General features: G+C 39.4%; 1 protein-coding gene and 1 non-coding gene across 3 annotated transcripts; both read left to right on the top strand.

Annotated features, from left to right (window-relative positions):
* Positions 1–7091: 7091 nt before the first annotated feature.
* On the top strand, positions 7092–21674 carry LOC106033756 (alpha-1-antitrypsin-like). 2 transcript variants are annotated; one of them, XM_013177473.3, is made up of 5 exons: positions 7092–7457; positions 8217–8905; positions 9454–9724; positions 10446–10593; positions 11470–21674. In XM_013177473.3, the coding sequence occupies exons 2-5, from the start codon at positions 8233–8235 to the stop codon at positions 11674–11676; spliced, it is 1299 nt and encodes a 432-aa protein (XP_013032927.2). In that variant the 5' UTR covers positions 7092–7457; positions 8217–8232; the 3' UTR covers positions 11677–21674. The 2 variants fall into 2 exon arrangements, with proteins under 2 accessions (XP_013032927.2, XP_066854392.1); XM_066998291.1 differs by having other exon boundaries at positions 7092–8905.
* LOC125183553 (U5 spliceosomal RNA) lies at positions 21363–21476 on the top strand. The gene has a single exon (XR_007165768.1). It is a non-coding gene; the product is annotated as a U5 spliceosomal RNA (small nuclear RNA).
* Positions 21675–22875: the final 1201 nt, after the last annotated feature.

The following is a 22875-nucleotide window of genomic DNA, read 5'->3' as shown; positions in this document are numbered from 1 at the left end:
AGTGTTACTCCCTAATCCAGCACTGAAGTCTTGTCTCCAAAGCATACAATCACCAAAGTTTCCCAAAAGAAAACAAAAGTGCAAGAGAAATGTGAGCAAATATTTCACTGAAAACTCCAAATATTCACTGCAGTGAGAGTTTAATTGCATGCAAATTCTCAAGAGGGAAAAGAGCATGAAGACCACCATGGGCTATGTAATTCCAGGTCCTGTGAGATGTCTCCAAATTTTACCCAACCACCTAGCAGTCCATTTTGTAGTGCACCTCTGCCCTTACTCACAGGGGGGGGTTGCTTTGGTGATATCACCCATTCCCCGTAAAGAGTTAGCCAGCAGTGACTGATCTGGAAATAACCTTTGTATTTTCCCAGTTCCAGGTTTTATAGAGAATCCATTTTTAAATAACATGGTATTTGTACTTTCCTTAGACTAACAGTTTTAAAGAAAACAATGTAATTCATTCATTTCATGTAGATGTCCTTGACTGTGATTAATAACCTAGTTGCACAAACTCAGCTCAGCACAGATGTTGATGCAAATGACTTCGCTGGATTCTTTCAAAAGAGAATTTCCATGATGAAACTAGCTTTTCAGTTCAGTCCTACCCCTAGAGATGAATTTATCACAAGTGAATTAACCTGATTTATACAAATGAGTCTTATTTATTTCTCTTATATTGAATTGCTTTCAGTTTCTTTTCCATAAGCCATCTGGAAGCAAAATCCTTATGATTTATTACTTTACTAAACAAGAACATATCCTTTGCGGCTGGAAAACTTCTGTTAACATCAATATGATGCTCTCATGGAAGGTCTGATGAACACTGGACTTTGCCTGACTTGTGCAAAAATCTTATTAAGGAAAAGTTGTTACATTGTTTATCCTTTCTCATGTGGGAAATATGGACCAGGTGAAAGATGCTCCACTGAAGGAAAATGTGTGAAAGGGAAAAAGAGCACAGAAAAAGATAATTCACTAAGTGTTGCACTCGTCATAAGAACTTTGGATGCAGCCAGGAAAGAATCTCAGAGCAAGAGAAAACATCTGTGCATGGTTGTGATGAAAGATGTAACAAAATGTGGGTCTTAAAATGCATATGAATGCAAAAGAGAGCATACGCCTAGACGTCATTTAGATATGCTACTCACACAGATTTTCCTTTAGCCATTAAAAAAGCCATACCACACCTCACATGTTCAAGAAATAGATACAGTGAAATTTGATTTTTTTTTTTTCTGTTCCTGTATCTTTTATTTTTCAGGTCTGAGTTCTGTCCTTCAGGCAAATCTTATGGAAGAAATTTTAAGACATCTTGGGACCCACCAGCCTCTGACAGAGATTACTGCCTTGTGTCAATGCGGGACATTATGCTGTGTGTCATAGTCTTGACATACTCAGAGTTGTAGCAAGGGTGATTCAGAAGAGCCATCAAATAGAGGCAAATACACTCCAGTCCTAGGTGCATCTAGATGGGCAGGGTGGAGAAGATGGTGCTGTGGTCATGACATGGCTGTACCACGTAGGTACAACCCCAGTACCAAAGTGTTTTATGGTGGCATGTTAATGTGAGTCCCTAATGGAAATGGGGTTTTGCTAACCTGACAGAATATGAATTGTAGAAGCTAAGGGCAAACACACCATCTTTTCTTTTTCATCTGTTGAAACAAGGAAGAGAACTGTCACATTAAACCATCTCAGGGATATGTCAGAACATCCCAAAAGTTTACAGTGTCAAAGAATTGTTTAAGAAAATGGAACAATGGAATCATATCATAAACTTCATTTAATTGAATATTTTTTTATTCAGAGCTAGCTGCTTTAACTTCTGATTCTTCTTTATGGCTGACAGTATTAATCTATTCAATAATAACAAATGACTACATTTTGCAAAGCTTAGTCCTAATACTTTCTACCTGGCTCTGGAAGCAAAAATCTTCAAGTGTAATTCCAAGATATCTCCATAAAGGATTTGGTTACTTCTTGTTTGAAGTCACGTCTGCACCAGAAATTTAAATAATGTGAGATATAAATTTAAATTTAAATTTAAATAGTAATGCCAAGAGGTTTCTCTGTGTAGACAACTTCATTCCAAAATGAGAACTTTTATTCCCTGTTGAAATTGTCATTCTATAATTGCCTGCATGAGAAAGGTTCCTTTACACCAGGATAATAAAGTGTGTGGGGCAAACTCTGCTGGTAAAAAGTTCTCATTTCAGTATGCCAGTTATGACTGGTAAGACCTCTGCAAGAAGCCAAGCTTATAGTATGAATTTGCTAACCTGTTTTGTGCAGGTACATCCACAGATACAGAGCCTCATGTTCTGGAGATTATGGGAAATGGAGCCCTGTGCCACCATCTTCTGGTAAAATCAAGGAATGAACATGACAAATTTTGTCATGTCTTGAAGCCTGAAAGAGCAATATCTTTCTGGCTTACTGTTGCTGTGTCAGTAGGGATTTTGATTTTCTTTTTAAGTTTTACATGCAGGATTGGTGAATACTATACTTGAACTGACTAGCTACTCAGGGATACATCCTCAGTATTATGGTAAGTAGTTTATGTACTGTACAGTTCTGTAGTGGGGTAGGAGTCAAATTAAAGATTAGGAATTATTAGAGAAAAAAAAAAAGAGCAAATCAGACAGGAATATTGTGCCACTGTTTAATTATATGGATCATCTACACATCTATTAGAGCAGGTAGTTCTGCTCCTGTAATAACAAAAATAATATATGAGAATTGAAACATCTTTAGAAAAGTGTACTAAGGTTAATCAAAGTTCTGAAATAGCTCCTGTTTGATATGAGAGATCTTTAGCTAGGGAAAAAATATCTTAAGGGGAATATAAAAGGCATCTACAAAATTATTTGTGCATTGTGGAGCAGATTACATGGATGAAGACTGAAAGTTTACAGTACATCTAATGCAGAAGCTAGGGACCTTCATACAGAACATGGAGGAGACAGGTTCAAAGACAACAAAAGGAGATGGTTCTGCACACAGCCAGTGGTGTATGTAGAGTGGACATTGCAGGATGATCCTGCAGTCCCAAAGGTCTACCAGTCCTGTATATATTCCTCATGCACCTCCCCCAGTGCTCCACTGCACAACAGATCTAGACTAAGAGCATTTTTGGGGGAGAGTGCTCAGACCCAGGACGATGAGACTGAATGGAAGTTCTTAAGCTCTCAACCATCTTTTGCACTGCAAACCTCAAACTTTTCTTGTTGAGAGAGGATATGAACAAACGGAATAGGAAAAGGTCAGAAAAGACCCATATTTACCCAGGTGCATTGTACAAACTCTCTACTACAGGCTGAAGTAACCAGCATGCTGTCCTTCTCCCATTACATAGCACTGGCGCTAGATAAATCTAACTTGTAAGCAGGTGCCTTCTAGCTTAAAAACATATTTGTCTGGAGAAAGTGAATGTTTAGTGCTGCATATCCATGACTCTAGTTTTTATACTGAGAGTAATTCAGTGGAAACTTAGGTCAACTGCATTTCTTTGGTAAGCAAATAACTTTCAGTCCAAAGCATACAATGAACAACAGTTCAAAGACGCATCATTTCATCATTTTCCAGTTCTGTAATTCACTGTCCACACTTGGAAAAGCTTTTCCAAAGTGCTTCCGCAGGAGTCTAGTTTAAAGCTGAAAGTCTCTTAGAAACAATTTAAATTTGAAGGGTTTCTGGGCTGATTTGCTCCAGATTGGTTATATATGGAGTTATAGTCTGTTTGCTTTTCCAAGGTGGATTCTTCATAATGATGCTTTTCAGTCACTATTCATCTAAGCAACTGTGTTTTATGTACCATGTTTTTACCAAGAATTTTTGCATTTGCTAACTGAATATTCACTCAAACCAATTTTATTACAGTTCTTCAATAAGATTTTTCAGGTAGCTAGAGTAAATCTGAGATTCAGGAGTGTTAGGCATTTAGGAATTGATTTTTAAAATTCCCTGCTTCCAAAGTATCTATCAACAAATGCCACAGAAACTGAATTAAAATATAAGCTTCTTGGAGAACACATATAAGTAAAGCTAGTTATAAAAATGGAGTGACATCATTATTGAAAGGTAATATATATAATATCTTGGTTTTTTTTCATAAGTAAATATAAGGATGATGAAAATATTCATGACAGATAATGAGAAATTGAGTCACATGAACTGTGTAAGCTGAGAAAGTGTGACTCTTAACCTCAAATGCAAAGAAAACAAAACAAACAGCTTGGTTTCCAAAGGAAACAGCCTCAGATTTTCATGTTTGTAGCCACTGGCCTTCTCTTAGCTACCCTTCATAACACTGCAGTTCATTGCCAAATATCAGTCAGGCTTACCAGAGAAGTAGGAAATTGAAAAAACATTATACTACCATGTGAAAATCAGTGATATCCAAGTTTGTACCTGCTGTGGGGATGGCAGGCAGGTCTCAGCTGCTGTAAATTTTGCTGGCAGCAGCCAGCCATGAGCACATGGCACGGATCCCCAGCCTAGGAGTGCAGTTTGTGGGGAGAAAAACGTACATGAACGTTTGTACTATGAAAATTTAATGTGATGTGAATCAGTACCATGCACTGACGTTGTGCTCTTAATCTTCATTAGAACAGAACAGAGGGATAAACTCAGAATTTTAATCTCATTAATGTCTTTGGGCTAGTTTATTGGCTGGACGCTACTGAAGTTGATGACAGAGGGATGGTTTGCCTAAAATGAGGAGCTGGATACTAAACTAACATAAAACTATGAGATCAGGTAAAGACAGGTGCTTCTACCTCACCACAGCTTGCTGGAAGGAGTCTACATTTAACTAAAATATAAAATAGCCATATCTAATGGTTTATTTCATTCTGATGATGATGACTTCTCTGAAAGAGTTAAGGTCTCTCAGCCTGGGTATTTACAGCCTAATCAACTTAACTCCTTGCCTCATTTTTAATATATTCTGTTTTTTATTCCTTTCATTTACATTTGATGTGATTTTCAAGTCTTTCAACAAAATCCTAATGATTAAGCTTAAAATATTTTTACATCACTTCATAAAATGGTAGGAAAAATATTTTTACTATTAGCAAAAATTGGTTTAAAGAATGGGAATTTCATCATATAAAATCCACAAAGTGTGCAGTTTTTCAAGTACTTGAAGAAAAGGTCTTTTGTAGATATAGTTCTGTTAATAAAACCTCACAATTAGAGACAAAATTTCTTCAGTTTTTGTCCAATTTGAGTCACAATGCATTAATTTTTGCCACAGGTTCTGATTTAGCAACAATAATGATTATCTTTAGCAGAACTCCTCATACAATACTCATATGGTTAGAATTAGTAACGCACATCTTGTGTGATAAGGTATCACATTCAAAAACAATTCCTAGGGGCATTGTTTCTTCTTATGTGCATTCAACAACATGCTTGGATAGTTCTTGGATAGAAATCTAAGTTTTCTGTCTCCCAGGCTTGTGCCTGCATTATTAGGTTAACACGTCATGCTAGTTGATCTTTCCTCAGTCATATGAATACCTATAGATCTATCTGTATTTCTGTACATACATATTGTGTGCCTTTCATAAGCAGAAAAATCCAAACAATTATCTGCACAACTCATTTAAGTATTTTTTAAATTTCATTTTAGTTTTAGGAAGAACATCCTAAGAATGAAGGCCGGGAATTGTTTTCCTTCCACTTTCTTGTCAGTCTCTTGCAGCCTGAGGATTAGCTATTCCCCTGCAGAATGGGTGGTTTGGGTCTGATTTTCTCAGGTTGAACTGTTCATAAGATTTGAGGGTCTTGTATCCAGATCAAATGACCAAGTGCTCCAGTCACTTGGTCAGCAAACATAAGATTAGTGTTGCTGATGTCAATAAGAAAATGTTGTGCCCTGCCCTCTTCGGCTGTTTGACTATAGAAAAGAAAAGTCTAGCCTGTCTTTGGTGGTAAGGAAGGAATTATGTGCATTATCTTTTATAGATTTAGTTTTTTGGCATAGTGAAACCTAGAAAATGAAGTCTTCTCTCTGAATGGCTTAGATACTTGCTAGGCAACATGACATCACTGAATTAACTATTCCTTGATCCCATAATGGCTAGAAACCACAATATATCTGTTTTTGTTTGTTTTATTTTGTTTTGTTTTGTTTTTCTATTGAAAGCAACATAAACATTCTTTCCTGTTTTGTGTTCTTAGATAGCATCAGAAGGTACCTTTCCTCCTCATTGCCTTCCCCAGGCATTTAGCAGGAAGTACCAAGTAGGTATTCCCACCACAGCACTGTCACTCATTAAACCATAAGGAACTTGAGTGTATTTTGGGAGGTGTCAATGCAATCAGGTATGCATAGTCTGTACATTTTTGTCTGGCACATACTTAACTGCTCTCTTAAACATGTCTGTGTTCCCAGGATGGAATTGTTAGCTTATCCATTGTTGCTCCAAAGAAATTAGCATCGATTTGCTGTGCAGCTGGCCAGGCACCCATGTCTCCCCTGGAGCTAGAGCTCCAGCTGTCCCAGGCCTTTCACAAAACAGAGCTGATGAAAGAGAGTTTTCTACCAAGTCCCTTTTCCTTCCACATTTTTTTTCTGTCTGTGCTCTTGCTGTCCTGTTGTTGTTTTGGTTTGATTTTGTTTTGTTTGTGGTGTTCTTATTGGTTTTGTTTCTAAAAGGCTGGAGAGAACTTCACCAACCACACCAATACTCAGTCACAGGTGATGTCCAGCAGTAATGGGGCAGCAGCTGCACTGACCGGCGATGTCTCCCAAGGGTGGTAAAGACACATTGCCAGCTGTTGTTATCCACTAAAGAAACCTAGAGACTATCACCAGTTACAGTCTGCTCCCCTGAAGAGAAGCCCCCACATCAGTAAATGTGGAGTCAAAAAGGGAGTATGGTAAGGCAGAATAAGCTTTATAAGGCTTTATAAATTTTTTTTTTTTGAACCCTGTTTTGAAATCCTGACAAGAGGAGTTACGTGTCTGGCAGCACCCCTGTCCTGTTTGCTGTCCCCCTGAGACCAGGCTGGGAAAGGCGGTCGGGCAGGCAGGCTGCGCTTCTTGGGGAGCTGCGCTGGGACCTTTGTCCCCAGGAGCCAGACCCAGGCTGTGGGTGGCCTTCACGTGAATTCACCATGTTCGGCTCCAGCCACAACGGGCACAGCTCTCCCACCAGACCCACGCAGAAGGCTTCTCATGGGAATCCACAAGCATGGGAACAGCAGGAGATGTGTTCCCTCTCTTCCAGAACCCCACCATCCAGCAATATTGGCTTGGACAATTAGTCTCAACAAACTGTCCATAATACCTATGTCATTACTACTTGCTGTGCATCCTCACTGGTAATTTTTATTTGAAGTAATTAATGATTAACGGGGGCACTCTGCTTAAGCCTGTTTAATGGTACTGAAGGGAGCAAGGAGCAGACAAGATCAGAGGAACACATCAGGGTCCTCTTTGTAGCACTGTAAGTACCCTTTCAGCTTTCTCTTGGATCACTTGGACACATCAGTTTGGGGGATTATGTTGTTGCCCAGGAAGGGAAACTTTTCACATGTAAACAGACTGGTGTATCTGTTATGCAAAAATTCAAAACAGCAAGAACTTCCTGCTAACAAAGAAGACACTTTAACTACTCAAAAAAAAAAAAAAAAAAAAAAAGGGAAAAAAAAGTTCTGGAAAAAACAGATATCTATAAAGATATTTTGCTGCCACAGTGACCCAACTTTATCTTTGAGAAAACTGTGTAAGCATTTTGTAATTTTTCTCCTAGAAAGTATGATCTGTGTTTATATCAGATTTTTGTTTAACATATATTTAATTATCTATTTATTTGATGAAGAGAGAAAGACTAGTAGTGCTGCAATAGCCATCCTGCAGTATCAAGAATAAAACCAGCTTCCACCATTTTCTCTGGGGAAAAGGTCAAAAACTACCAGTTATTTGCAATTTAAAACTAACAAAGCAGCAAGCCAAAAAACAGTTTTACACTATTTTTTTTAACTTGTTATTATGAACAACATTGCGTCTTTTGAGAGAGTACTCAGTTATGCACATAGTTACCACACATTCTTTCTGGGGATCACTGGCATCAGGAAAGTGAAACAAAAGTGAGAGATTTTTGAGAACAGGTGTGTTCTGAGAGTCTCATTTTACATGGCTGGAGCACACAAGGATGAAGAAATTAGTTTCCGTGCCATATTTAGTGTGTCTATCTCTTTTCCAGGAGGGGTTAAAAGGAAATGAAGCCCACCTTCTCCTTGTGTTTATTGCTGGCTGGTTTGTGTGCTGCTGCCCAGTGTCATCAGCACCCTCGCTACCGCAGTAAGCAGGATGATCCTAAAGGAGCATATTACCCAGGTCACAGTTCTCATGGGGAAGGAGCTTATCCAGATAAAAACAGAACTTTTGTCAAACTAGCTCCCAGCAATGCTGATTTTGCATTTTCATTTTACAAGCTGGTTTCATCCGAGGCAACTGATCAAAATATTTTCTTTTCACCCATAAGCATCTCTGCTTCCTTTGCAATGCTGGCTCTGGGTGCCAAGTCAGCAACGCTGACGCAGATTCTGGAAGGGCTTGCCTTCAACCTGAAAAAGACTCAGGAGCAGGAAATACATGAAGGTTTTTGCCAGCTTCTCCACATGCTGAACCGTTCAGATGGCGATCTCCAGCTGAGCCTGGGCAATGCCCTTTTTATAGAAGAGATGTTAAAACCACTACAGAAGTTCTTGGATGATGTCAAAAGCTTTTATGAGTCTGAAGTGTTTTCTACTGACTTTAACAACTCCTCTAGTGCTGAGAATCAGATCAACAGTTATATTGAGGAAAAGACAAATGGGAAAATTGTTAAATTAGTGGAAAATCTTGATCCTCTCACTGCAATGGTTCTTGTTAACTATGTCTTCTTTAAAGGTAAGAAATATCAAAGGGTGCTAAAGTTGTAACTTAGATGCTTACTGTTTATTACAGGGAATGAAAATCAAAGAGAAAGAAACTGTAGTTTCTAGTAAAAGGGTGGGGGTTTTTGTTTTGTTTTTGTTTGTTTTTTGTTTGTTTTGTTTTGTTTTTTAGTTGAAAGAACCCATGTTCACTATCTGGAAATTATTCCTATAAAATCATGTACATGTGTAGTCAGCATGAATGTCTGTGTCCTCACCTGGTTGAGTAAAAGACTGGATTTTTTTAACAAATATATTTGTTGTGCTTGGTAAATTCTTTAATGTTATGATAGACTCATGCTCTAATGAAATACGGTGTTTTCAGTATTATCCATAATTCTTTTCAAGCACCTAGGAAATAAAAGCTGTGATACTGGAACACGTAAGTGTGCAGTAACATGAAAAAAAAAAAAAAAAAAAAGTTTGCTCTAACCAAAGGAAGACTGTGAGACTAGATCCTGTCTTATTCATAGTGACCATTCCTCTTTGTATTTCACCAAATTATTTTTCTTTTTGTCAAAGCCCATTGGGAGAAACCCTTCAGTGCTTTATATACACAACAAGAGGATTTTTTTGTGGATGAGAAAACAACTGTAAAAGTTGACATGATGTATCGGAAGGGTTACTACAGAAATTACTTTGATGAAGAGCTGTCCTGTTGGCTGGTTCAGATACCTTACAATGGAAATGTTGCAGCATTATTTGTTTTGCCTGATGAAGGGAAGATGAAACAGGTGGAAGATGCTCTCTTGAAAAGGACCATGTCCAAATGGGTAAAGTTCCTCCAAGATAGGTAAGAGATTTTGCTAGGGTGAGATGTGACCATGTTATAAATTAGCAATGTTTGTCTCACCAAGACAAAACATTAAAGGACAGGTTATTTTCCTGAACTCTGTTCACTTATTGGTCCCTCTCTGCATGACTTCCTTTTTCTTAGTTGAAAAATGAAAAGCAGTTCTGGGTAGTGAAAAACAAGTTGCTTAGCACCAAGTTGACTAAGTTAATAGGCACTTATCCCATATGGGCAATGTGAAACTAAAATGGAATTTTGTTTTTTTTTATTTCTGAAGTGGGCATTAGGGTGTTGAGAGCCAGATGGTATCTGCAGTATTGTGTATAAAAGGAAATTTTAATCATTCACCATTACTGAAGCTGTTTCTGTGGTGGCCTAGGCCCTGTTCTGTATTCAAACAGCCTTAGGACAACTAACTATAATCTTTTGAGGAACACCTGCTTCGTAGTGAGGCTCTGTTTGCAGCAGAATTGATGGGACAGTATCCCACTGGGCAACTCTTTGAAACCCACTGTGAAGGTAGAGGTTAAGATGGGCTCATACTGCTCCAACACTCTACATTACATGGATATACTGTCCAGAAGTGTTATTTGAACCCTGAAACTGCTTTCAGTTTAACTTATAACATTTAGAAAAATAAATGAGAATTGTCACTAAAGTGAAGCCATTGAAGAGCATTACCTAGTTGAAAATTTGTCCCTATTTATGTTATTTTTTACAGAAAAATACATCTACACATACCAAAATTTTCTATTTCTGGTACCTATGATGTGAAAAAGATAGTCAAACAAATGGGTATGATTGATCTATTCACCGAACACGCTGATCTGTCAGGAATTACTGAGGAGCCTGGACTGATGCTTTCAAAAGTAAGTCAGCACATGAAACATAGGGACCACATGATTTGTCTGTTCCTGGGAATCTGTCATTAATATTATATGAAAAGCTTATCCCAGTTTCTCTGAAGCAAAATTCAGTCATCAACAGCTACCAGTCTGGAGGCAAGGGAAAACATACCATTCCTAAAACTGAAGCCACACTTGCACAGAAGGGGTTACACACACATGGCTCAAGGATGAGGAAGAAGACACATATCATTAGATGTTCTTTTGGCTACCGAAAAAAATTATCTAAAGGTAGCACATTAACTTTGGTAAAATATCCTCTAACTCCCCTTAGAGAGGGTAAAAAGCCATTATTCCTGCCCTTCTTGTGCTCCCAAAAAGTTATTTTTTTTCAACTAGATGACAGGGTAGATTCCTGATAACACGTGAAGCTGCCAAACGCAAAACAAAGTCTAGGCTAAATTACCAGGTTTCTTTACTACCCAAACTTCTTGTCATCAGTCATCTTGAGTGCTCTTTGGCTGTCCGCTGCTCGAGGGTTGTTCTCTGCACACACAGCTAACGGAGGCTGCCAGGGGTGGTATTGTGGTTGATGGTGCTGTGGTGGGAAGGGGAGGCTGGGTGATGGGCTTCCCCAGGCTGGTGCTGCTGCGTTTCAACCCAGGCAGGGTTCTCTGGCAAGACCAAAGAGGGCGGCGGCCTGGCTTCCCTTCTGCTGCCATTCCCAACCCTAACCCCCACCCTGGCCCTGGTGGGGCTTCCCTTCCTCCATCCCACGGTGTCCAGGGTGGGTCTCAGCTGCCACGTGCATGTCTGGGGAGCTGGCCCAGGTCATCAGAGGAGTTCCTCTCCTCTTGCCAGCCTGTCAGCTGGAGCTTGTTTTGCTCTGTGTCCTTGCAGGTGATCCACAGAGCTGTGCTAAATGTTCATGAGAATGGCACTGAAGCAGCGGGAGCCACAGTGAAGGAGATCACCTGGAGATCTGGCGATTTTCCCCGTCCACCTCGAATCAAATTCAATAGGCCCTTTCTCCTGACAGTTGTGGATAAGTATACCCGCACCGTCCTCTTCATAGGGAAAATTGTAAACCCTCTGAAAAATAACTGATTGGACATGCACCTCTGCACGTTGCTGGCTAATTCCTGTGATGCAGTAAAACATTTCTGTACACCACTGTGTACTAGTGCTTGTTTTACAATTATCATTATGTACATTTCTAATCCCTTAAGAGACAAAAACTATTTTTTCCTTGTCCAAAAGACATTGGTATTTCTCCCGTCTACCACTGCATATAGCTTGTAGTATTGATGAAGTACAAGTCACCTTTCCACCTTTTTTGTAAGAAGCCCTTCCTGACATGCTGCAGTGGGGTATGTGAGGTGGGCTGCAGTCCCTTGGATGATGTAGCTATTGCTGTACACTCAGATTGTGTGTGTGGGAGGGCAGGAGAAGGGAAATGGGGGAAAGGAAATGGGAGGTGTAAGTCCTGTCGGCTTAATCCACCAACCTTTGATAACTGATTTAAATGCAGATTTCCTCAATATTGGTGTGAATTTCCTTTTTTTTTTTTTTTTTTTTTTTTTTATGGAATGAAGTTGCAAGGTTACTGACTGGGACATTGGAATACACTACGATGCAAAGGGTTGATCAGCGTGGTTGTTTTAGCTTGCTTCCTTGTCTCCTTTGTGGAAGCCTTCCTCATGCAGACAAGAAAGTTGGTTTGCTTTACTGAGGTATTGCCAGTACCCTGAGATAAAATAAATGGTGGGGCAGTCCATGTCATAGCACTAGTTTTCTTTTTATGGATTTATTGTTATTGTCATTTCTCATTTCTCCTACTGATGCCGCCTTCACTGCCACACTTTCCAGCTAGACATGGCAGACTATGGTAGAGAAGAGGAGGAATGAATAATTATAACTACAGAAAAATTTTATTTTCTCACTGGGAAGAGCAAAGCTTTCCTAGGTTCTGTTAACCTGCATTAAGCTCAGAAAGCTATCATAGACACACATGCAAAATGCAGGTAATATTTGATAAGTCACTTTCTAAGCATTAACAGTGGATTACTGTTATAGAATAAAGACATACGGTTACTTGAAATTTGTCATTTTTCATTCAAAGATGCATCAGCCTAATTTATTGCTATTGTATTGTGTTGCTTTATAGTGATTCTTGGTCAATAGAATTTTAACATACCAGATATGCCAGGTAGTTGTGGTATTATGAAATGAAGGAAACACAAATCAGTAAATATTTAAATTATTTTATTCTTTACTTTTTAAAATTAGCATCCTTAACACATCCTATTAAAATATAGAAAGCCAACAGAAGCACTTAAATTACAGATTGATTAGATCTTTTGCTATAGAATAACTCAAACTTGTAAAGATAATAATAAATTAAAAAAAAAAAAGTAAAATACAAATGGCAACTTTTTAGACTTTAGTCTCTTAAAATGTCTGTGACAAAAATAAAAATGATAATATTTCTAAAACACAGTTATCCTGGTTGAAGATCTTTATTTTCTCTGACATTAAATTAATGCTATCAATGTTAGTAATTTGTAGGTGTAGGTATACTGATAAGGAGTAGAAGAGTCTTTTCCATGTCAGCCAAGCAACACTTGATGTTCACACTCAAAATTCTTTTCAAAATCATGTAAAAAGTGATAAAGCTTTCTTTCTGATAGCTGTATTTGGTCTATTCAATACTTAGTAAAAGCTGTTGGCTTCAGACTACTAGACGTATATAAGTACTTAATCTTGGTATAACACACATAAACAGATTCTAGAGAAGATCACTTAAAAGTTCTTGGCAAATCTTAGGGCTAATTCAGGACAACATGCTGAAGTCCAGCTTTGCAATGACAAATAACTCCATAGGCAAATACCAAGAGACACTGTGTTTGTTGTTCCTTGTGGACCCCAGATCAATAGTATCTATTTGCTAGCATGGAAAAAAAATATATCAAAATGATATTTTGCCAATCAGATTTTCTTTGAGAAGCAGTCTTGATTCTTAACCTATTTAAAAGTGAATGGGGAAAACTCAAGCTGCACTTGGGAGAATGAGCCAAATTTTTCTTTGCCATTTAGGTATTAAAAGACACTACAAGGTATATTGTGAAACTCTAATAGAGTGGGACCTTTCCCTACATTATTTTCCCAAAAGAAGCATACAGAATGAGTAGGATGCTTAATTTGAATTTGCATAGAACTATGCTTATATAACATAAATTTTATATTTTATTGAATTCAGAAAACTGTTAAATTCCCCTCCTCCAATAAAAGTGCAATCTTGAAATATGCATAACCTATTTTTCAAAAACAAACAAACAAAAAAACCCCACAGTTCTTAAACAATCGTATGCCATTCACTATGTCATATCTTTCACTAACTGATTAAATTTTGCTTTAAAATATAGGGGCTGGAGGTAAGGGTATTTGTGTTTTCATCCCTGCTATTCTCATTGTTATAAACCTTCCTTTACTTTCTAACTATAGTTTGCTTCTGGACGATTTAAACCCTTCCGTTTCTTATTCCACTCTTATTTGTCAGCTGAAATACCTCTTCTTTTGCAGATGTTACCTTCTCTGTATGTACAGATTTCATTTTTATCTTCCCTCAGCCCATGCTTTTTACCAGTCCTGGCTCTTTTTCATCTTCTCATTGTCTGCATGTTCCTAATATCATCTTTTTACACCTGTTCCAGCTATAATGTACCTTCCTTGAATGTAAAAGACCAGAATGTTCTGACAATTTCATATAATGTCTTTAATACTTACAGCTCTCCAGTATGTCCAAGCAGTGTGTTTTCCACTTCAAAACTATTTAATATTTATGAGCTACTTATCCTTTTCTTAGAATCCTTAAGGCAATTTAAAACACCTTCTGTCCACATGCACTGGATTATCTTATTTATACTCTGAGTTTAGTCCCTAGCTTTCTAGAAGTATTAGGTCAAGTATTAGGTTAGTATTATTTCAAGATCAGATAAAATGTAGCCAGGATCCAAGTTCTGAACAAAAGCATGCCTTGATCATGCTTTATACTTGGGAAACCTTGTCTAAAAAATTAAATGAGACCTTGTGAATTTTAGACTGTCTATCATTAGAACTCTCTGCAATACTAAATTATCACTGATTAACTGGATAACCAAAAAATATCATGAAATTGCTGTTGGTAGCAAACCATCTTCAGATAGGAGTACGAGCTGTATACAGGTGTATTCCTTGGTTCCCTGTTTGTTTTGTCAAAGATGAGGAAATTACTTTTACTGGAAATATGCAGCAGATGGCATATTTGAGTGTTAAATAATGAGTATAGAAGAATTGAATAAAAGCCCCCAAAGCTGTCAGCCTTGAGGTTGTTACAAATTTAATGTAGTCATGTTTTGTTCAGGAAAGTGATTCTTCTTTCAATCAGCTATTTCTTTTTTTCTTCTTTTATGGATTTTGTTGTTGTTGTTGTTGATTTGTCTGCTGACTGGATATCATGATCAAGAAGTCTCAGTGCAAGAGGGGAAGGACTTTTCTTTGAGCTACATAAGAATTTCTGCTGTTCTGTGCAAGTGCAGCTTCATATCACTTAAATGCCATGACATTCCTAGAGGATGGAGCTGGCCTAATGGACCACCTGAGGGACAAAGTGCAAGGGACATCCTCTAACCCAGCTTGCTCTGAAGCCTGCACACAAATCTGACGTGGGAGCACGCACAACCATGTGTGTGCCAGAGCCTCAGCCTCAGTGATGTGTATGTGGACTCTCAGAGAAAACTGCGATTGTATGACTTTGTAGTCTCCTCTAAAGTCTATTTTGGGTTAACAGTCATAGAAGAATGCCAGTCCACAGAAGAAGCCTTGGTGCAGCACACACTGAATGGCTCTCTGAAATAAGAGGAAAGAAAGCACTGTGGGAATAGCAATAAAGAGTGTATTTGTTGTTTTGTCATAACTAGTAAAGAGTTACCTATAAAAGTGAAGAAAAATATAAAAAGATAAATAAGGAGCTCAAAAAACAGAATTAATCCATGGCGGAGATGCGTTTAACCCTTACACACAAAATACATTAAAATTAAAGGCATTTGGAAGAAAACCAACAGAAATTGTGAGTAGTGCTAAAGGTCATAAAAGAAGAAAAAAGCAACTAGAAGCAAAGTGTGGGGGCAGAGAGGGTAATAATATACTTGAAGTAAATTGAGGAAAATAACATATTTCAACCAGTCAGTGGTTAGTGCCAATGTGCAGGTCTCTCTTTGTTCCCAGTGCTGTGTGGCATCAGCTAGGAAGAAACTAAAGGCATGTAACATAGCCAACAACCTTAAAGGTCAGGGTCTGAAAAGCAAATTGCATATTCTACTGGAACGACTGACTAATGCTCTGGTAAATGTAAGCACAAATAGGAACCCATATTTTGATAAGGATAGAAGGCAGAGACTGCTTAAAGAAATTCCTGTCAAAGCTGAGGTGTATTGTTCCGATGTCAGTGTATCCTCATCAGACAGGAGATATCGCAGAATCATACCACAGTTAAGGTCCTTTACAAGTTAATCACCTTTGTAGTTGTAACAGTCACATCTTGTTAGTGTTGTTTTGATCCTGAATATTATATTCCTGTACAGCATGGTACTGTTCTTTCTGCATGTCATTCTCAAGACACAATGACAAAGTAAAAAATTAGCAAGGTTTATGAAGTTCTGGCATGAATGGACCCCATGATGCTTCAGGGATGGTGGGGTAGGAGTCTTTGCTTAATGCCAGCATGTCTTTCCTGGTGTTGATCATTGATCAGCACATCCATAGCATCTTCTTTTTGGGAAAAAAATCATCCCTGCGAAAAAATAATTGGTTGGTACCAGTCATGTCCCAGCCTCATCTCTTGGGGGTGTCTGACTTCTCAAAGTCAGATATCACATATTGCATTATATATTCAGAGAGTCTAGCAACTGTCATTCAGTTAGTAACTAACAGTCATTCCTAGGCAATATTATGTGAATTTCTCAGCTCTCAAACAACCTGGTGATTTTTCACTGCTGAAAAATCAGTGGCTGCTAAGAAACGGCAAAAGCCAGAACAAAACAAATGATGCACTTCACAGAAATGTTTCCAACCCCTTTGAATGGAGATTCATAATGTTAACTCAGTAATTCTGCTATACATTAGATTCTTGGCTTATATTCTGTCATCTGGCCAGGAGAAAAAATATCTGTAGGACAGGATGGAAGGTCTGTGGTTATTTGACTCCTGCAAATCCTTGGCAAAGAGTTGTATGTCTCTTCTTCAAATACAACGTTTTAGTCTTTTTTGTCTTACTTATTTCATGATATTTTTTCTCTGCATATGAAGATAGTAGAGTATTATGATAATTATATGTTGATGCACACAGACAATCACTTGAAGTACTGTTGTGTTTCACTCCTAAAATCTCGTTTGAAACTTCTTCCCTCCTGTGCATTCTGAAGTTTACCTGGTCCAATGCTGTCTGCTACTTTCTGCCAAACAAAGATTCACAGGATGTTTTCCTGAAGATCAGTTTGATTTCCATGAATTACTTCTTGATTATGTCCTCTGAGGCTGGTTACAGAGCTTTCAGCTCTTCCTACTTCACCTTTCCAGGAATAGCAACATGCTTCAATGTCCAAAAATCTGAGATCACTGTAAACCGGAAACCATTTTATGTCAGAAACAATTTCCATCACAAATCAATTCAGTCTGCAGAAAAGAAGGTTTATACTGTCCATCAGAAATGCATGGCTCCATGAACAAATCATGTTTCAGCTGAGGCTGTTGGCTTTCCATCACATTCCTCACATCTCTTATTCTCTCTGGATAGCTGGCTTTGACATTTATTATGAGATTTCTCCAGTTTAAGCGGACCTGAAATTTCGTGTTATGAGTTAAGTGAAAAATATGTCACAGACTATTATCACAGTATCTTCAACAGCATGCAAACCACTAGATGCCTGCATTAAAAAAAATAAAAAATAAATAGAAAAAGGGAGAGTTTTCTCAGAAGCTGATATACAATCTCCAGGATTCTTTTTGCCTTCCTGTACTGTATGGAGTTCAAGCAAGACAACAAAGAGTAGAAGAGGACATAACAATTGTGCTAGAGCCCCTGTTACCTGTGTTACTTGGGGTACAGTTTCCTAATAGTTTCCTGTTTCCCCTCTGTAGAAGGGTGGTTTTGACAATGGTGTTAAGGAAAATAACCTTTCTGCAGAACATGGACCAGGAAACTATCTGCTCTTTTGGAATTGTTAGTAAATAGACATGCTCTTCGAGTTTCTGTGAAGAAGCATGTCATGTCTTGAAGAGCACAGCTCTTACATGAAAAAAGGATGAAGTCTATGTGTTTACTTTTGGGATGTTTTCCTGGTTTACAGCAGTACAAGGGAGCACATAGGAGGGAAAGGGGGATTACCATGTTGTCCAAGATGTCCATATGGTGCTGTGAGCAGCAGAGGCACAAGTTGAGGTTCCTCTAGCAGCTCCTGTGAGGTAGGGAAGCAAGAGCAGCCAGCAGTACGCCAGAGCTAATTAGCTCATCTGCCTGGGCAGGCCAGTGTGCAACATAGACTGAGTTTTGTAATGCTTGATTGGAACTTAATTTGTAAATGTTAGAGCTTTTGGCATAAATAAGACAAAAAATGATGCCAAAGAAAAAGGAACCAAAGGAAATGATTGCCGGGGAAAATATTTAACATTGCACTTTTCACCCCAACCAGTTAGATGTTATTTAGTCACACGGTACATGTTCAGATCAGTTGCCTCCTGTTTGATCCCCAAGTAACATAGGTGCCATATTCAGCCTGCCATATTCATACTGACCCAGGCTCCTGCCCAGCAATTACACAGGGACAAGGAGAGCGCCATGAGATGATGCTTCTTGACACAAGCTTGCTCTGGCTGAGACTCTCACTTGCAAGTGCAGTGGTGCTGTTGCTTCTCTACTGCTTAGATTACAAAAGTTGGCTTGGGTTTGACCCTCATGCTAAATATACAAGGTCTTTAATGCATTACAGCTTGGAAATGTTCAAAATAAAGATTCTGACCCTTCTGTTAACTTTCTAGGATTTCTAATTCTGTGTCATTTTTATATGACAATTTTGTTTGCATTGTCTTTTATTTATGTACTCTATGGCATATTTAAGGTTTTGGTTTTAAGAGGTTTTAGTCTAGCTTTTGTATATCCTTGAGTCTTTGGGGCAAGCTTCCTGAACTTCTTTCTCCAAGGCAAGCTCATGAATAGGAACTGGCAGCTGATGTGTCATAATTGCTTCTTGCTCCTTCTTCCTTATTTTGGAATTAAGGGGAGGAGTGCACTGTGTGGGGTGAGGGTGTGGGGTGTGTCTCCTGCACCAAGTTGTGCTGCAGTTATAGAGCACTGCAGCAAATGAAGTTTCTCTTCTGAGACATACTTATAGCTGTTCTACCCACCAGCAATTGCCACCTCAGCATCTGCCAAAGGCCTGTTCTCTGCCAGGCTTGAGGAGGTGGTGGTTGCCTCTCTTTGACTTAGTAGATCTGGTACAGTGGAGTTAGACACAGTGTTTAATTTAGACCCATTTGCATCCAACTCATTCAGTGAAGTCCTATGAATTATAAATGAAACTCAGAGCTATTCCAATCTCAGATGACTCACATTTTGGCCAGTTTTTGGGTAGTATAACATGTGGAGGCTGCTTACAGCAATAATTCACTTTCTGCACTAAAAAGAAATGAAGAAAAATAGGAGGACAAAAACACAATTGGGTAAACACACAAAGTTTTAATACTTGCTTCTCTTCTAAAAACATTCCTTTCTATAGTTGTTCTGTACAAACTAAAGCATCACAGATAAAAATCTTCATTTAACTCAGCACAGCAAAATGCAAATTAGTTCAGAGGCAGTAGGAAGGATCTGATGTGTCCCATCTTTCCATTTTTTAACTATAAGACTATGTTTGTTTAGTTTCTTTTTTACTGACATTTATTCCAAAAATGGTTCTTCCCATGATCCCCCAAGAATTCCAGCTCTGTTTTCTTTCCAAAGCACTACAGTTGGATTTGACATGTATGCTTTGGATGGAGGTGGACTTTGGGTGGAGAAAGACGATGAAAGGTCAAGAGAAGTTTAAGGGGAAAACAGCCTTGCTAAACACTCCAGTATTCATGGAGTTTGGCAACATTGAACTAACCACTGAGACCTAAGTCTTGTATCTCATTTCTGTGGGCAAAAATGAAGAATTATTTTTGGCACTCTGTGGATTTAATGGGTGTTCCAGTCTTTCTTTAGAAAACACTTCAAAGACATTAATTAAAACCTTTTTCTCTTATTGTTTGCATGCTGATCTTTGAGCTCAGTCATACATCTGAACTACCATAAAATTAACCTCCATAACAAAATATTGATGACGTTCTATGAAGTGATGTGTAATTCTCATGATGTTTTCTTACCAAGCTGTCGGTTCCATTCCTCATTACCTTTTAAATGGCAACCAGTAAACAACAGGTCCTCTATGTGATTAGGCTTCACTCCCACATACTCACTGATAACACCAGGGATTAGCACAGCTTGAAAGCTGTAAGTTACTTCGGCATCTCCCTGGAAAGCAGCAATGTAGTTGAAGGCTGGCTCATCTCAAGGTATCCACCAGCAGTACTGACTTTGCATTAGGTTTTACAAGGAGGTCATTAGGTTTTACAACAGAGGCAGGTGGCAAGAACAACTTATTCTCTCTTTTGAGCTTCTCCACTGCCTTTGCAATGCTCTTCTGGGGCCAAAGCGTCCATGTGCACTTTGCTGCACAAAGCTCTCACCTAAAACCTGACAGAGACAGAGGAGCAGGAGAGCCATGGAGGTTTTCCTTTAATTCCTGCTACGCAAGGTCCAGATGAATAAAGGCAATGTACTGGCTATAAATGACAATCCAGAAGTTTCAGGACAATGCCAAAGAGAAGCATGATGCTGAAGTGGGCAGAAACTGAAGAGAAAATCAATGATCAGTTTGAATATGGAAAATTCTAATTAGGAACATTTTTTATTTTTTATTTTTTTTTAAACCATGAGTTAGATGCCAGAAGAGGGTGCCCAAAAAGGTTGTAAAATCTCCATCCTTGGAGGCAAGTCCTCAGGGAACCTTATCTAATTAGGCATGTTTTGAGAAGAGGGTTATATTAAGTGCCCTGTGGATGTTCCTTACAAACTAGACTTTGATTCTAAGATTCTATTTCATAGAGGTAAAAATGTGGGAAAAAAAAACACTTACACACTTGTTGACTATGTTTAAAAGTAAAATATTTGTTCAGAGAGACATAATTCCAGAAATATCACATCTTAATATCTGATTAAGATCCTCAGGTTTTAATATTTCTTTGCCATTTTGACTGGATTAAATGTTGCTGGAAGAAACTATTTGCCAACACAGCTGGACAAATCTTGATCTTTTATTACTGATTGGATGCATGTGTGTTAGAAGAGCACAACACTCATATCTCTTTCTTTTCTACTTCAGTATTTTTCTGGCAGTTCTATCTCTCTGCTCTACGCTAGGTCTTTTTCCAGCCCCATGGCTGAGCTTCCCCCCATGCAATTGCTCCATGGAATCACTCCATCAGGGATCTCACTTCACACCTCTGACTTCTGACTCCTGTTTCTATGAAATTTGCCCACTTTTTTGCATGATGTTCACAAAGCTCATCTGAATTTTGCTGGGAAGCACAGATAGGCTGCACTAGCCAGGATTACTGAATATAGGTTTAGTTTTTATACTCTGGTATATATATATATATATATATATACACTAGTTTTTATACTCTGGTTTCTCTTCAGATCGTATAAATCTTTCGTCTTTTACTAAAGATTTCCGTGGAGAGGAACAAGCACGAGTGTCGTGGAATTTTCTGAGGCTCTGCTTCGGCAGAAAATAATTTTTTTTTGCTGGTGGAAGGGGATGGGGAGCAGGATGTGGCCCTCACTATCCATGAGGAAATGGTTGGCGACCTGCTACGACACTTGGATGTACGCAAGTCGATGGGGCCGGATGGGATCCACCCGAGGGTACTGAGCGAACTGGCGGAGGAGCTGGCCAAGCCGCTTTCCATTATTTATCGGCAGTCCTGGCTATCAGGGGAGGTTCCAGTCGACTGGCGGCTAGCAAACGTGACGCCCATCTACAAGAAGGGTCGGAGGGTAGACCCGGGGAACTATAGGCCTGTTAGTTTGACCTCAGTGCCAGGGAAGCTCATGGAGCAGATTATCTTGAGTGTCATCATGCGGCACTTGCAGGGCAACCAGGCGATCAGGCCCAGTCAGCATGGGTTTATGAAAGGTAGGTCCTGCTTGACGAACCTGATCTCCTTCTATGACCAAGTGACGCGCTTGGTGGATGAGGAGAAAGGCTGTGGATGTGGTCTACCTTGACTTCAGTAAGGCTTTTGACACCGTTTCCCACAACATTCTCCTCGAGAAACTGGCTGCTCGTGGCTTGGACTGGCGTACGCTTTGTTGGGTTAAAAACTGGCTGGATGGCCGGGCCCAAAGAGTTGTGGTGAATGGAGCCAAATCCAGTTGGAGGTCGGTTACTAGTGGAGTCCCCCAGGGCTCAGTGCTGGGGCCGGTCCTCTTTAATATCTTTATCGATGACCTGGATGAGGGGATCGAGTGCACCCTCAGTAAGTTTGCAGATGACACCAAGTTAGGTGCGTGTGTCGATCTGTTCGAGGGAAGGAAGGCTCTGCAGGAGGATCTGGATAGGCTGGACCGATGGGCTGAGGTCAACTGCATGAAGTTCAACAAGGCCAAGTGCCGCGTCCTGCACCTGGGGCGTAACAAGCCCAAGCAGAGCTACAGGCTGGGAGATGAGTGGCTGGAAAGCTGCCTGGCAGAGAAGGACCTGGGAGTATTGGTTGATAGTCGGCTGAATATGAGCCAGCAGTGTGCCCAGGTGGCCAAGAAGGCCAACAGCATCCTGGCTTGCATAAGAAGCAGTGTGGCCAGCAGGTCTAAGGAAGTGATTGTCCCCCTGTACTCGGCTCTGGTGAGGCCGCACCTTGAGTACTGTGTTCAGTTTTGGGCCCCTCGCTACAAGAAGGACATGGAGGTGCTCGAGAGAATCCAGAGAAGGGCAACGAAGCTGGTGAGGGGTCTGGAGAACAAGTCTTACGAGGAGCGGCTGAGGGAGCTGGGGTTGTTTAGCCTGGAGAAGAGGAGGCTCAGGGGAGACCTCATCGCTCTCTATAGGTACCTTAAAGGAGGCTGTAGAGAGGTGGGGGTTGGTCTATTCTCCCACGTGCCTGGTGACAGGATGAGGGGGAATGGGCTAA

The sequence above is a fragment of the Anser cygnoides genome, chromosome 5, assembly GCF_040182565.1.
Source record: "Anser cygnoides isolate HZ-2024a breed goose chromosome 5, Taihu_goose_T2T_genome, whole genome shotgun sequence".
NCBI classification, from domain to species: domain Eukaryota; kingdom Metazoa; phylum Chordata; class Aves; order Anseriformes; family Anatidae; genus Anser; species Anser cygnoides.
This window is presented reverse-complemented; position numbering and strand designations above follow the sequence as displayed.

Bases quoted from the DNA above. Each gene is read 5' to 3' on its own strand.
- LOC106033756 (XM_013177473.3), top strand. From the start codon at position 8,233: ATGAAGCCCACCTTCTCCTTGTGTTTATTGCTGGCTGGTTTGTGTGCT. The intron at 8,906-9,453 runs GTAAGAAATATC...TTTTTGTCAAAG, and splicing joins TAACTATGTCTTCTTTAAAG to CCCATTGGGAGAAACCCTTC. The intron at 10,594-11,469 runs GTAAGTCAGCAC...GTGTCCTTGCAG, and splicing joins CTGGACTGATGCTTTCAAAA to GTGATCCACAGAGCTGTGCT.